The 13,797-nt window shown below is 37.6% G+C and overlaps 1 protein-coding gene across 1 annotated transcript; it reads right to left on the bottom strand.

The window, feature by feature from the left end:
* Positions 1-9,997: 9,997 nt before the first annotated feature.
* Positions 9,998-11,665, bottom strand: LOC133284746 (late embryogenesis abundant protein D-29-like). The gene is made up of 3 exons (XM_061481813.1): positions 11,535-11,665; positions 10,885-10,994; positions 9,998-10,551 (listed from the first exon to the last, which is right to left on the bottom strand). Exons 1-3 carry the CDS (start codon positions 11,663-11,665, stop codon positions 9,998-10,000), a joined length of 795 nt encoding a protein of 264 aa, XP_061337797.1.
* Positions 11,666-13,797: the final 2,132 nt, after the last annotated feature.

The following is a 13,797-nucleotide window of genomic DNA, read 5'->3' as shown; positions in this document are numbered from 1 at the left end:
TCCTTGTGGTGTTCGTTTGGTGGCTTTTCAAGAAGGGTTCTTGCATCTTGACGTAGGGTGGTGTGGATCAACGTTAGAGGGTTTGAACCTTCAAACCTAACACTGATCATCTTGGAGTTTTGAATCACAAACAAGGTACATCATACTGTCTTAAAGCATGTATCTTGATTAGCATGTGTGATTGCGCTTTGAAAATTTTTGTTTTCATCCTCACATGCCATCGGCCTTCAAGGCCATTTACTTTCAACTTCGACGTCATAGAGAAGTTTCGAGATCTGAAAGTGACTTCCTTGTTTGGGGGTTCACTTCTCAAGATGGAGACTATGAGAGTCAGGAACGAGCTTATGGAAAAGATCCAAGAGGCGCAAGTGCAGAGAGTGCCTGGACTACGTGAAGAATCAAGACGGTGTGTCTTGGAATGAGGATGGACTTCTGTTGTTTCAGAAGCGGATTGTGGTTCCTCGAGGTCCTTTGACCGAAGAGGTTATGGCAGAGGCCCATAAGGGCCAGTTTACTGTCCACCCTGGTGCTACAAAGATATATCAAGACTTGAAGAGAAATTTTTGGTAGACAGGAATGAAGAAGGACATAGCTGTGTATGTGTCCAAGTGTTTGACTTGCCAGAAGGTGAAGATAGAACACCAGAAGCCGTCTGGTAAACTTCAACCTCTTGAGATTCTGGAATGGAAATGTGAGAGCATTTCCATGGACTTCGTTGTGGGTTTGCCGAAGACTCAGGTTGGCTGTGACTCTATATGGGTCATTGTGGACAGACTGACGAAGTCTGCCCATTTTCTTCCAGTGAAGGTGAGCTTCACTACAGAGCAGTTGGCCAAAATGTATGTTCGCGAGATCATGAGGCTTCACGGGGTGCTCGAGAGTATCATTGGTGATAGGGACCCGAAGTTCACATCTCGGTTCTGGGAGGCGCTGCAGGAAGCTTTTGGAACTCAGTTGAGACTGAGTACAGCCTATCACCCTCAGATTGATGGACAGACTGAGCGGACTATCCAGACCTTGGAGGACATGTTGCAGGCTTGCACATTGGAGCAGGGCTTGGCATGGGATAATTACCTTCCGTTGGTTGAGTTTTCGTATAACAACAGTTTCCATGCTAGCCTTGGCATGACACCCTACGAGGCGTTGTATGGTAAGAGGTGTCGTACTCCTACCTACTGGTCTGAGGTTGAGGATCGTGAGTTGTTTAGCTTGGACTTTGTCCAAGATACCACCCTGCAGATCCAGATGATCCGAGAAAAGCTGAAGCAGGCGCAGAATCGCCAGAAGAGTTACTACGATGTCAAGCATCGTCCACTGGAGTTCAACGAGGGTGAGCACGTGTTTGTGAAACTTTCACCTGTCACAGGTGTTGGACGGACACTCGGAGTGAGGAAGCTGAACCCGCGATATATTGGGCCATACCAGATCCTTGGTAGAGTAGGACCTGTTGCCTACAGGATTGCCTTGCCTCCGAACTTGGCCAACATTCACGACGTGTTTCACGTGTCTCAGCTTCGCAAGTATGTAGCGAATCCTTCGCATGTGGTGCAACCAGATGATCTGGAGTTTCGGGAGAACTTGAAGACTCCCTTCGGACCACTCAAGGTTCTCGATCGTGGCGAGAAGCAGCTGAGGAGCAAGATCATTGCGATGGTCAAAGTGCAATGGTCAGGAAGGACTCCTAAGGAGTGTACCTGGGAGCGAGAGGACGAGCTTCTCCGGCAGTATCCCGTTTTTCGAGACAGGTATATTCTGATTTTGAGGACAAAATCCTAAAAAGGTGGGGTGAATGTAAGAACCTGCACTGTTAATTAAGGAAGTTAATGGATTAATTGTGAGAAATTAGAAAATAATTCCATAATTGACCCTAAAAATTATTATGAGGCTTTAATAATTGTAGTAAGTGAGTAATGATGTTGAAAGTCGCTTTTCGGACAAAAAGTGCAGATACCATTTCTTCTAGTCGGTATAAATGCGAACCGATGAAGTATCCCGAAAATTGTATAGGACTAGTAAAACGAGTTTCAGGTCAAAATAATGAGAACTGGTGCCAGAACTGATACTGGCTATGGAAAAGCGCGTACCGGAAAGGTACTGCGAAAAAATAAGAAAAATATGATAAATCTTGTAAAATTGAGTAGGTTCACAATTCTGAGTTTGGGATTAAAATCCTAAGCGTAGTAATTAACGATAATACTGTGTGTTTTATTCTTAAGTGGCTATAGATACTTAACTTCACAAAACACCTTGGTCTTCTGCGAGCTTGCTTGTGTGTGGAGAGGAGTCACCATTTCTGAGTCCTTGCTACTGCCTTGGTGGGTTCTTGTTGCTATTTTGGTAGTGGTGTGGTGAGAGCCTTTGGTGATGACTTTTTGAGCTTCAAAGAGTCATCTTTGGGTGCAAAGAACTCATCTTTGTGTGCCATTTTCGTATTCGTTGGTAGACAGAATATTTGGCGCTGTTTGGTGAGCTCCAAGAGCACTCCCTTCTCTGTTTTGAGCCATCTGTTTTGAGCCATCATAATAATATTTAGGGTCAATTATAGAATTATTTCCTAATTTCTCACAATTAATCAATTAACTTCCTTAATTAACGGTGCGAGTTCTTACAGTTAATTTAGGAAATTAATTAAATAAATAGGAGAATTAGGAAATAATTCCGTAATTGACCCTAATAATTATGAGAAGACTTGAATAATTATAGTAAGTGTGAAATAATACTGAAAGTTGCTTTTCTGACGAAAAGTGCAGATACCGGTTCTGCTACTCGGTATAAATGCGTACCGATGAAGTATCCCGAAAAATTATAATAAGTGTGAAAATATTCCTAGAATAATATATGGGATTGGTAAAACAAGTTTCAAGTCGAAATAATGAGAACTGGTGCCAGATCTGATACTGGCTATGAAAAAGCGCGTACAGGAAAGGTGCTGTGAAAAATAAAATAAAAATATGACAGACCTAAGAAAAATGAGTAGGTTCAGAATCCTAAGTTTGGGATTAAAATGCTAAGCGCAACTATTAGCGCTAATACAATGCGATTAAAACTTAAGTGGCCTATATAAGGCCTTGGCACATGATCCTAGGTCAGCCTCCCTCTACTATACGTGAGTTTTTCAGAGTGTTGTGACCAACCACCTTCCTCCATTCTTTCTCCCTTCATTGGAGCTTCTTGGGAGCACATTTCGTCTTGCTTTCTTCTCAAAGATTCCTTGGGTGAGTGTGTTCTAGCCTTGTGGAGTTGAAAGGTTAGCCTTTTTCTGAGTTGGAGGTTCTGTCTTGAGACTTTTAGAGCCGGCTTCACTGTTTGTGGGGAAGGAGCCATTGTTCCTTGCTTGTGTGGCTTCAATAAGCCACCTTTGGAAAGAAAGGACCTTGCTTGTGTGCCATTTTTGTGTCCTTGTGTGTGCTGAACTTTGAGGCTGGTGAGAGAGCTCCAAGAGCATCTCCTTGTTCTACTTTTAGCTGGGGTAAGCTTCACCAACCTTGAGCATGAATTTTCTTAGTTAAAAATGAAGCCTTGATGCATGTAATAAGCTAAAGTTAATAACTTGAGGTTGAGTAAGGTTAAACACACCTAGAAATGCATGTTTAAGCTTCTGGAATCGCTAAAAGAGCAACCTTTGGGAAGGATATCTCGCGAAATGCAGAACTGTATTCTGTCGCAAAATATCTGGATATGGTATCCGGATATGATATCCGGATAGTGGTATCTGGATATTGGGTCTTGTGATATCCGAATATGGCCCCGACATATATCTGGATATTCTGGGTTTTCGAGAACCGTAACGGTACTGTTCATACAGAATGCTATTTTGGGTTTGGGACCCATGATTAGTTAAGGTGAACTTCTGTAATAAATAACCTAAGTCAGAATCTAAGTGATTAAGGGCTTATGGCTTTGCGAGAAGCCTAAAGACATGAAACGTAAAGGAAGGACGTTGTCTTTATGTTGTTTTCTTGCAGAGCATGTATATTGACATTATTATTGGTTCAAACAGATTGTGATTGTGCTGTGTGTGAACTTTGAGCTTGGTTGGACTCTTGGCTTGGATAGTTAGCCTGCAAGGTAAGCTTTCGTGTCCTCGGTTTAGCCATTGTTGGTTCTACTATATCCCATGGGGGGATGGTTTATATGCATTATGTGTTTTCATGTAGTTTTATTGAAATGCTATTGAGCTGTTAAGTGCAAATGCCTTATGATATGTATGTGGTGTTCACCTAGACGAGATGTGATCCTGTGGGCAGGTACGACATGGGCGCTATAACACCCCGTGTATACCCGATTTGTTAACATGTCATCGTATTAAGCCATGCTTAATTAAAAATGCGGAATATCTTTTTCTTTTCAATTATGACGTCATTATCAATTACCAAGTTGATTACTTAATCCCTTTGCAAAACATTCCCTGTATGTAAATTGCAAATAGACAGCTAACTGAATTACCTCAATACATAAATGTCTGTGAGTATCTAAGTCATGGAACTACAACACGTAGACCAGACATAATCCTGATACAGTTATACAACTCGAATTTAAAAGCATAAAGTCAAGTCAATGTGGCATGGACAATCCTCATGCTCACCAAATAAGGTAACATAGCCAACAGAGTCTCCACACAATAATCCATAAGATAAAGCTAAACACATAAAAGCAACAGATATAATCCAGCATCCAAGCATAATCAGCATAAGCAGATAAACATTAATCAACTAAGCTCTGACCTCATGCCGCCCGAGGTCTCAACCCCCGAGTTACCTGAACCTAAAAATGGTGCCCCAAACGTGGGGTGAGATCTCTAAACAGAAATCTCAGTAAGACAAGGGGTCCTCAAGGATCTTCCACCCCAAGCTCACTTACATGTGCAATATAAATTCCAAAAGCATTTTAACAGTATAAGTTCCAAAACCAGTGCAATGCAGCAGATAATCATGTCATGTGTGTTATAACTAATCTACTGGCCAGAGAGATGCATGAATACGTCTATTACCCACATAGTACGCGCCAATGCTGTACCTGCCCACAGGATCACATCCCGTTTAGGCGAACACCACACACATATCATAAGGCATTTGCACTTAACAGTTCAATAGCATTTCAATAAAACAATACCTGAAAACACATTATGCATATAAACCATCTCCCCATGGGGTACGGTGGAACTAACAATGGCTAAACCGAGGACACGAAAGCTTACCTTGCAAGCTAACTATCCAAGTAAGAGTCCAACCAAGCTCAAAGTCCACACACAGCACAATCACAATCTGTTTGGACCAATAATATTATCAATATACATGCTCTACAAGCAAACGACATAAAGACAACGCATTTTCTTTACGTTTCATGTCTTTAGGCTTCTCGCAAAGCCATAAGCCCTTAATCCCTTAGATTCTGACTTAGTTTAATTATTACAGAAGTCCACATTGACCAAACATGGGTCCACAAACCCAAAATGTCATTATGTATGAACAATACAGCTACTGTCCACGAAAACCCAGAATATCCGGATATATGTCGGTGCCATATCCGGATATCCATATTCGGATATCTCAAGACCCCATATTCGGATATCAATATTCGGATATCATATCCGGATATTTCGCGACAGAATGCAGTTTTTGCATTTCGCGAAATATCACTTCCAAGGTTGGGTTTTTAACCCCTTACTACGTCCAAGCATGCATTTTTATACCCTTTTATGTTCATGTTCAGGTTGGTTACTTGTTTAACTCATTAACATGCCAAGATTCAACCTTTAAACAACTAAAACTCATGATCAAAGGTGGTGAAGCTTACCCAAGCTTAAAACAGAACAAAGAGGTGCTCTTGGAGCTCTCCCTTCAGCTCCAATGATGCTGACAACAAGGGTGCACAAAAATGGCACACAAGACTTGGTTTTTCTTCACAAAGGGTGGCACTTGGAGCTCCAACAATCAAGGAAAGGGCTCCAACACCACAACTCAGGAACTCAGCCCCCACACTCACACAAAACAGTCACCAACACTCAGAAATGGTGCTCCTTTCTCACTTACAATGATGGTCCACACTCACCCAAGGTGTTTAGGTGAAGGAAGAAGAAGAAAAGGTGCTCACTTGGAGCTTCAATGGAGGTAGAAGAGAATGGCAAGGTGGCTAACTCTACTCCTCAGAAATTCTCACGTAGCAAGACACAAAATGACCTAGGATCATGTGCCAAGGTCTATTTATAGGCCACTTAAGTTTTAATCGCACTGTATTAGCGCTAATAGCTACGCCTAGCATTTTAATCTCAAACTTAGGATTCTGAACCTACTCAGTTTTCTAAAGTTTGTCATATTTTTATTTTATTTTTCGCAGCACCTTTCCGATACGCGCTTTTACTTAGCCAGTATCAGTTCTGGCACCACTTCTCATTATTTTGACCTGAAACTTGTTATGCTAGTCCTATATATTATTCTAGTGACATATACACACTTTTCATACTTTTTCGGGATACTTCATCGGTACACATTTATATCGTGAGGCAGAACCGGCATCTGCACTTTTCGTCAGAAAAACGACTTTCAGCCTTCTTAATCACTTACCATAATTATTTAAGCTTTCTCATAATTATTAGGGTCAATTATGGATTTATCTCATTAGTCATATAATTAATTAATTAATTAATTAAATTTCTTAATTACTGGTGCAGGTTCTTACAGGCGCGTACTATGTGGGTAATAGACATATTCCTGCATTTCTTTGGCCAGTAGATTAGTTATAACACACATGACGTGATTATCTGCTGCATTGCACTGGTTTTGGAACTTATACTATTAAATGCTTTTGGAACTTATATTGCACATGTAAGTGAGCTTGGGGTGGAAGATCCTCGAGGACCTATTGTTTTACTGAGATTTTTGTTTAGAGATCTCACCCCACGTTTGGGGCACCATTTTCAGGTTCAGGTAACTCGGGGTTTGAGACCTCGGGCGGCAGGAGGCCGAAGCTTAGTTGATTGATGTTTATCTGCTTATGCTGAATATGCTTGGATGCTGGATTATGTTTGTTGCTATTATGTGTTTAACTTCATCTTATGGATTATTGTGTGGAGACCCTGTTGGTATGTTACCTTAGTTGGTGAGCATGGGAATTGTCCATGCCACATTGACTTGACTTTAGGCTTTTAGATTCGAGTTGTATAATTGTATCAGGATTATGTCTGGTCTACGTGTTGTAGTTCCGTGACATAGATACTCACAGATATTTATGTATTGAGGTAATTTAGTTAGCTGTCTATTTGCAATTTACGTACAGGCAATGTTTTGAAAAAGAATTTAATAATCAACTTGGTAATGATAATGACGTCATAATTGAAAAGAAAAAGATATTTCATATTTTTAATTAAGCGTGGCTTAATACGATGACATGCTAACAAATCGGGTATACACGGGGTGTTACAGTAGGCACCACCAAATAAGTTTCATTTGTTACTAGTAATGTACTAATGTTTTTTTCCTTTTGTTTGTATGCTAACATTTTCAGTTGTACATTGTTATCAAATTTGAGCCTTATAAACTGGTCAAAGATTTCATGGACAAGCAATTGTTCCGTAATTACAATCACCAATTGGGAAATTAGGGAGAGTTTCCTTCGCTTACTCACACTACTTGGTTGAATGATTTCTTGGTAAGTTATGTCCATTTTATGGTTATTAATTGATTCTCATCAAAATGCAAACTCATTAATTTATTGTATCAAATTGTGCACTAATTGCTCATTTTTTATTTTTGGGGCAAGTTTAGTGGTTGCCCGGCCATCAGCGAGATTCAAGGAAAGCTTATAACTTCAAAGCAAATAGGTGGATGTCTGATTGATTTCATAAATCGAGAGAAAATAAGGGCAAGAGCGAATGGATTAATGTTGAGATCGCAATACAATTGAAGGAAAAATAGGAAGCCGATCCGAAATTTCAGTAGAGGACCACGCAAAATAAACAAAATAGGTCTCGAATGGATAGACCCTCATATATTGGAGGCTCCATTCCAATAAGTCATCATAAGAGAAATATTGTAAGTATACATTGTTTTCTATTTTGGTATTCAATATTTTGTACTTCCAACTAATTAATTAATGGTCCTCATATGTATTTGCAGGAAGCTTCTAGGGAAGTGCCTCCAGAAAAGCTTGATTGCGCTACCTTTAAGCAGGCCCATGGTCGGCAGCTGGTGAGAAGCGCTGGATTAATGACAGGTCATCGTAAATAGCGGTGAGATATTTGTTATTTATTATTTGTTTCAATATGTAACATGTTTATTTTATTTTATTTTACATGTTACATTGGTGGTGTCTTTTTTTGGCTTGTAGGAAAACTATCGCAAGTTTGAAGAGGAGTGGGCTACACAGAATGCGACAGACCCTACATCCGGCTCCTTTCAGTCTAATAATGAAAACCTTTTCATTAAGGATGCATGAGGATTTGACAATAAAGGAAGAGTGTTCAGATTGGGACCATCTGCCAACCGACTAAGGCCTAGCAAGCGCTTATCTAGCCAAGTTGAAGGTGTCTTTGCAGGTTAGCGTAATGCGCATTTCATAATTATTTTACATTTTCACTCCATATTCCATTTAAATTAAGTACAAAAGATTAATTTATGTTCTAATGATGTATTTGCATGAGCTTAAAAGGATGGAGACGTTGGTTGCCAACATGGAAGGTGCACATTAGGCGAAGCATACCGAGCTAGAGGCGCAACTAAATGCTATGAACCAGCTAGTGAGTTCGCAAGCAAAGATGATGCAACAACAACCGAAATTATGAGGAAAATGCAAGAACAACTTCAGTCCCTAATGAAGGAGAAAGAGAACAACAACAAGAACAAGGGGCCAGCTCCGGGTGCTGATGATGATGACTTATAGGCTACTAGTTTACAGACATTATGTATGATTATAGTTCTTTTTATTTCATTTTGTTCGCCACATTTTTATTTATATCTCGTTTTGTTTATGTATAATTTTTTAGGATTGCTACTGTATGCATTTGTTGAAATACACTTTTTTTAATACGGAATTCAGTATTGTTTATTAATGAATATCTTTTTCTTTATTTGGGTGGTTGTTGTGTACATGAAGAAGTCTAATAGTTATAATATTTTTTTATAGTTCGTCCAATTGTGACGGACTTTTGTTCAGTTTTTGTCTCAGAATGTGACACCAAAGTGTGACAGAATATGTTAATTCTATCGCAATCTTGCGAAGGATTGATATCATTGATACCAACGCGCAAGTTTTGCGACGGATTAGGCTTTCATATCACGTCGCAAGCTTTGCGACAGATTAATTTAATGCTTCCGCAGCAAAATTGCCCTGACGTTTCACCCGCTTATATTCGTGGCAAATTTGTGAAGAAAAATCGATCACATTTTGCGACGGAATAACACTGTACTGGTCATCATCCTAGAAACGAATGAGTTTCCCTTGACTGAGTGCTAAACAGCTAAAGGACCAACAAAAGGCACTCCGCTATTATTGAAGTAGAAGACAAGTTATGTTTTTCTTACGAAAAGAACTCGACTTTGTTCACTGAATTGTAATCCCAATACACTTTGTAATGCAGCTACCTTTGACATTGATATATTGTTTTTCCTGGTCACCGCAGTCATTCTAAAATTGTCACTTTGCTTGTCAAAGAAGCAGTGAAATTAAAAATAGAGCCACTTGTTATCATATGTTTTATCGTGTGTGGGGAAGGGGCGAGGGAAGCAAGAGTAGAGCAAAAACAAAAAATCAAGAGTATCACCCTAAATTATAATATAATAATAATCATCATAATGATAATAAAAACAGAAACAGAATTGTTTCACCGATACTGATATAACGGTTGATACATTGCTCAAACTTGTCATATTTCACTATCTACTTGTATTGTTAAGAGTAGTAGTGAAATAGAAAGTTTATTACTATAGCTATCGTCCACCTATCAAGTATCATGCAATATTAACAACTATACATGTCACTAACATCTATTGAAATTGACCTTCTACTTAGTCTTGGTCTCTTTGTTATCTTTAGTCACGGTTTTCTTCGCTGAGTCATATGCCTCACCCACTTTATGTTTAGCTTGGCCAAAAGTCTCTGCTGCTTTCTCCCCCACTGCACCCACCGTATCTTTAGCACCGGTGGCTTTTTCTCCAACTACATTTGAGGCCTTCTTCGTTTGCTTCTTTGTTTCTTCATAGGCATCAGAGGCTTTCTCTCCAACAACATTTGAGGCCTTTTTTGTTTGCTTCTTGGTTTCATCATATGCAGTAGAGGCTTTCTCTCCAACAACATTTGAGGCCTTTTTTGTTTGCTTCTTGGTTTCATCATATGCATTAGAGGCTTTCTCTCCAACAACATTTGAGGCCTTTGTTGTTTGCTTCTTGGTTTCATCATATGCAGTAGAGGCTTTCTCTCCAACAACATTTGAGGCCTTTTCTGTTTGCTTCTTGGTTTCATCATATGCATTAGAGGCCTTATCTTTTCCATATTCGTAAGCTCCTTTTGCTTTCTCTTTGGCACCAGAAGCCGTCTGTGAAACGTACTCAGAAGCTCCTATAGACAAATCAATAAGCAAAAACATTATTTTGGTTAGATAAATGCACATCTCATCTAACGCCTCAAGCTGATAAGTGAAGACCATCGATGGTTTTTCATATTTCTCTGTTATACCGTGTGTTTGGACTTGGAATATGGATATTGCATATGCTTATTTTTTTTTTCAACCTTATGCTAATTTAATTCTATTAAAAAGTCGAGGGCATTGAGATCGAACTCGTAATCCCGTGATCACTTAAACTTTAATGTTATGTACAACAATTAATTCAACCCACTTTATAATAGGGAGGCAGCTAAAAAGGAGTGCTAGAAATGTTAGCAAATAAATACCTGATGCCGCTGATTTCACTGACTCTGCGGCCTTTGAGGCAGCCTCTTCAACTTGAAACTTCTTGTTTTCAGCCAATTTTTTTTCCTCATCCTCTTTCAACCCGAAACCACTATAGAACAACAATCGCAAACTAATGAATACAAACTATAACTTTTGAGGATAATTCTAGTAAAATAAATACTGATTGGTTAAACATTTAAAACCCTGATCCTAAGACATTACACATTACCAAGGATCATCCACATGCTTATATTATTCTGCCTTGTCACCTCTAAGTTTCATCTTTTTATTTTTTTCTCAAAAATTCCTGACTACTACCAACAAGAAGGCACGTTATCCACTCTCTAGTTTTCTTCTTTCGCTATGACTAGTTGTCATTAATTATTGTGAAACAACAAAGAAAAATAATACTAAATGACATGAATAGCTTATCTTCCTTTATAGCATTTTTTTTTCTATAAATTCAATTCGAGTTATCGTTTTCTCTGTTCCTAAAACTTGAATTCGAGATCTTGATAAAAAGGAGCAAAGTCCTTACCACTTAAAATTGTATTACAAGTTATTAAGTGGAACAAACTAAAATTTAAGGAGATAAGATGCTGAAACCATGATTGGAAACTAAAGTATATGAGAGAGAAGAGAAGATTACTGGGCAAACTTGTCATAAGCCCAATCAGCAAAAGACTCAGTCTTTTCCTTGGCATCACTCATAACTTCAGTGGCGCCATCTTTGACATCCCCAGCTGTGGTTTTGGCATCTTCAACCACATCATCACCCATTGGTCTACACATTCCCACACACACGGCAAGACACAGCACCAACAGAAAAACCTTTGAGTTTATGGTCTTCATCTTTCTCTTCTCTTTTTCCTTATCTTCTTTTTTTCTCTTTTGTCTGAATGAAAATGATTTTGCCTAAGGGTCTATATATATAGTGAGAAATGCATGCATTTAAGAATGAGGCTCAACGTGGCGCTCAAGGGGAACGTAGCTAAACTTGGAAATAGGCATGGAATGTTGCGCTGCACCCGCATCACGACCAATCTTCAAAGCTTTAACGGGTTTCGCTCTACCTTAGTCCTTAATAACCAAAAGAAAATGCTTGACGTAGGGTCTATAGTGTCTAGTTTTTATCATTGGTGGAGAAATTCTTGTGTGTTGTGCTTTCAGAATGGAAGCTGTTATAAAGGTACAAATATTTTGTGGTTATTGATTTTAGTAAAAATGTATAGAAAATTATTAAATATAATGCAGTAATCAATGTTTGTGAGTGACACACCATGTCAAGAGTCACGTCACTATATTACATTACATGATGCATGCCTTTCTTGAACTCAAGGTTCCTCTTTTTTTATGTTTTGGGATTTCATTTTAAAATTTAGCTTTGGAGATTTTTTTTTGTTTTGTTTATGGTGCTATCTTTTTTAAAATATAAAATTGATAGATTGTGTTTTGCATTGGATTTTGGCCGGTTATTACTTTTTTATTTAACACAGGTACAGCTTTAATTATTTAATTTATTTATACAATGTAATTAGATATCATACTGATAATTATTAAGGAGCCTTGAATATTAAATCATTGATGTTTACTTTTTCATTATTTTGAATATCAATCTAATAACTTTGAAAAACTATCATTCTAAAATAACATACCATAAATTATTTAATAAAATATGTTGAAATTATAGACAAAAACTATTGAGAATCATTATAATATAGTATGTATATTTGATCAACCTAACTTAATTTAATTCCATAAGAATTTCTTCAAAAAACAACTTTTAAAATATTCGATCAGTTTAAGATAAAAATATTTACCCTAAAAAATTGTGTGTGTGTAATTTGATAAATTTAAAAATTCAAGTTACTAGATTTATACTTCATAAGTATTTTCTTAAATTTATATATAACTCATGAATTATTCGTGCGATGCCCGGAGAAAAAAGAACGAAATTGTTGTCGGCCGTCATTGGTTAATCATCACCTCGGGTAAATCAACACCTTCATCATGGTGTGAAGCTCTGAATTTTAATATTCTGGAAATATAAACATAAAGTTATAAATATAAAGGAATAAAAAAACAAAAAAATATACATGTTACTTGAGAAATATTTGAAGTAGAAAAGAATTATCGTGCTATTTTGTGGTATTTTTTGAACTTGAAAAAACAACAGCTTCACGCAGAACTTTGAAAATAACAACTTGCCCAATTCTTCAATGAAGTAAAAATGTGACAGAATCCAGGACAATGCACATAGTTAATGCGGCCAACAAATTTTAGCTGTTTTTTCTATCTTGCTTTCTTCGGGCAAAGATCGACACATCCAGCACCCTACAAAGACAAAAAAAAAAAAAAAACCAGCAACCATAAATTATTTAGGATGAACACTTCGACAATAGAAATGTTAAATTACTATAGCAACCAATGAATAAAAAAATAAATTATAGGTCGCATTAAATAAACTACTAAAACATTTGGATTATTTATATACTGCTCATTAAATAGATGACACTTATATTTTAAGATGCAAAAGAAATATAATCAAATAAATCTTGTCTTACAATGGACTAAAAGAACTACACTAATCCCTGAAATACTTCCTTGTAGACGATGTTAAAGGTTGTTTGTAACACAACCATTATCATCAAGTATCAATATCTTCAATCCTTGTTTGCTCTTTACTCTTGATAGTGCCACATATAATTGCCCATGAGTGAAGACAGACCTAGTGTATTATCCATGCGATGCACGGAAAAAATAAAATTGTTTATTTGTCTCTTAAAAGTTAACGAAAATCGTAAAAATATATCATTGTATTTTAATTTGTCTTGTAGTCATTCAAAAATTACAAAGTTTGACTCAACTTCTTTTAATATTTCTCAGAGATGGACTTTCATCTATCACAATCA

This window comes from Gastrolobium bilobum, unplaced genomic scaffold (genome assembly GCF_033153095.1).
Source record: "Gastrolobium bilobum isolate Gb01-03AN ecotype WA unplaced genomic scaffold, APGP_CSIRO_Gbil_v1 utg66998, whole genome shotgun sequence".
Classification (NCBI taxonomy): Eukaryota; Viridiplantae; Streptophyta; class Magnoliopsida; order Fabales; family Fabaceae; genus Gastrolobium; species Gastrolobium bilobum.
This window is presented reverse-complemented; position numbering and strand designations above follow the sequence as displayed.

Coding starts and splice junctions, on each gene's coding strand:
- LOC133284746 (XM_061481813.1), bottom strand. CDS start 11,665: ATGGGTGATGATGTGGTTGAAGATGCCAAAACCACAGCTGGGGATGTC. Junction 10,995..11,534: donor GCTTATGACAAGTTTGCCCA/GTAATCTTCTCT, acceptor GTTGTTCTATAG/TGGTTTCGGGTTGAAAGAGG. Junction 10,552..10,884: donor AGTGAAATCAGCGGCATCAG/GTATTTATTTGC, acceptor ATTTGTCTATAG/GAGCTTCTGAGTACGTTTCA.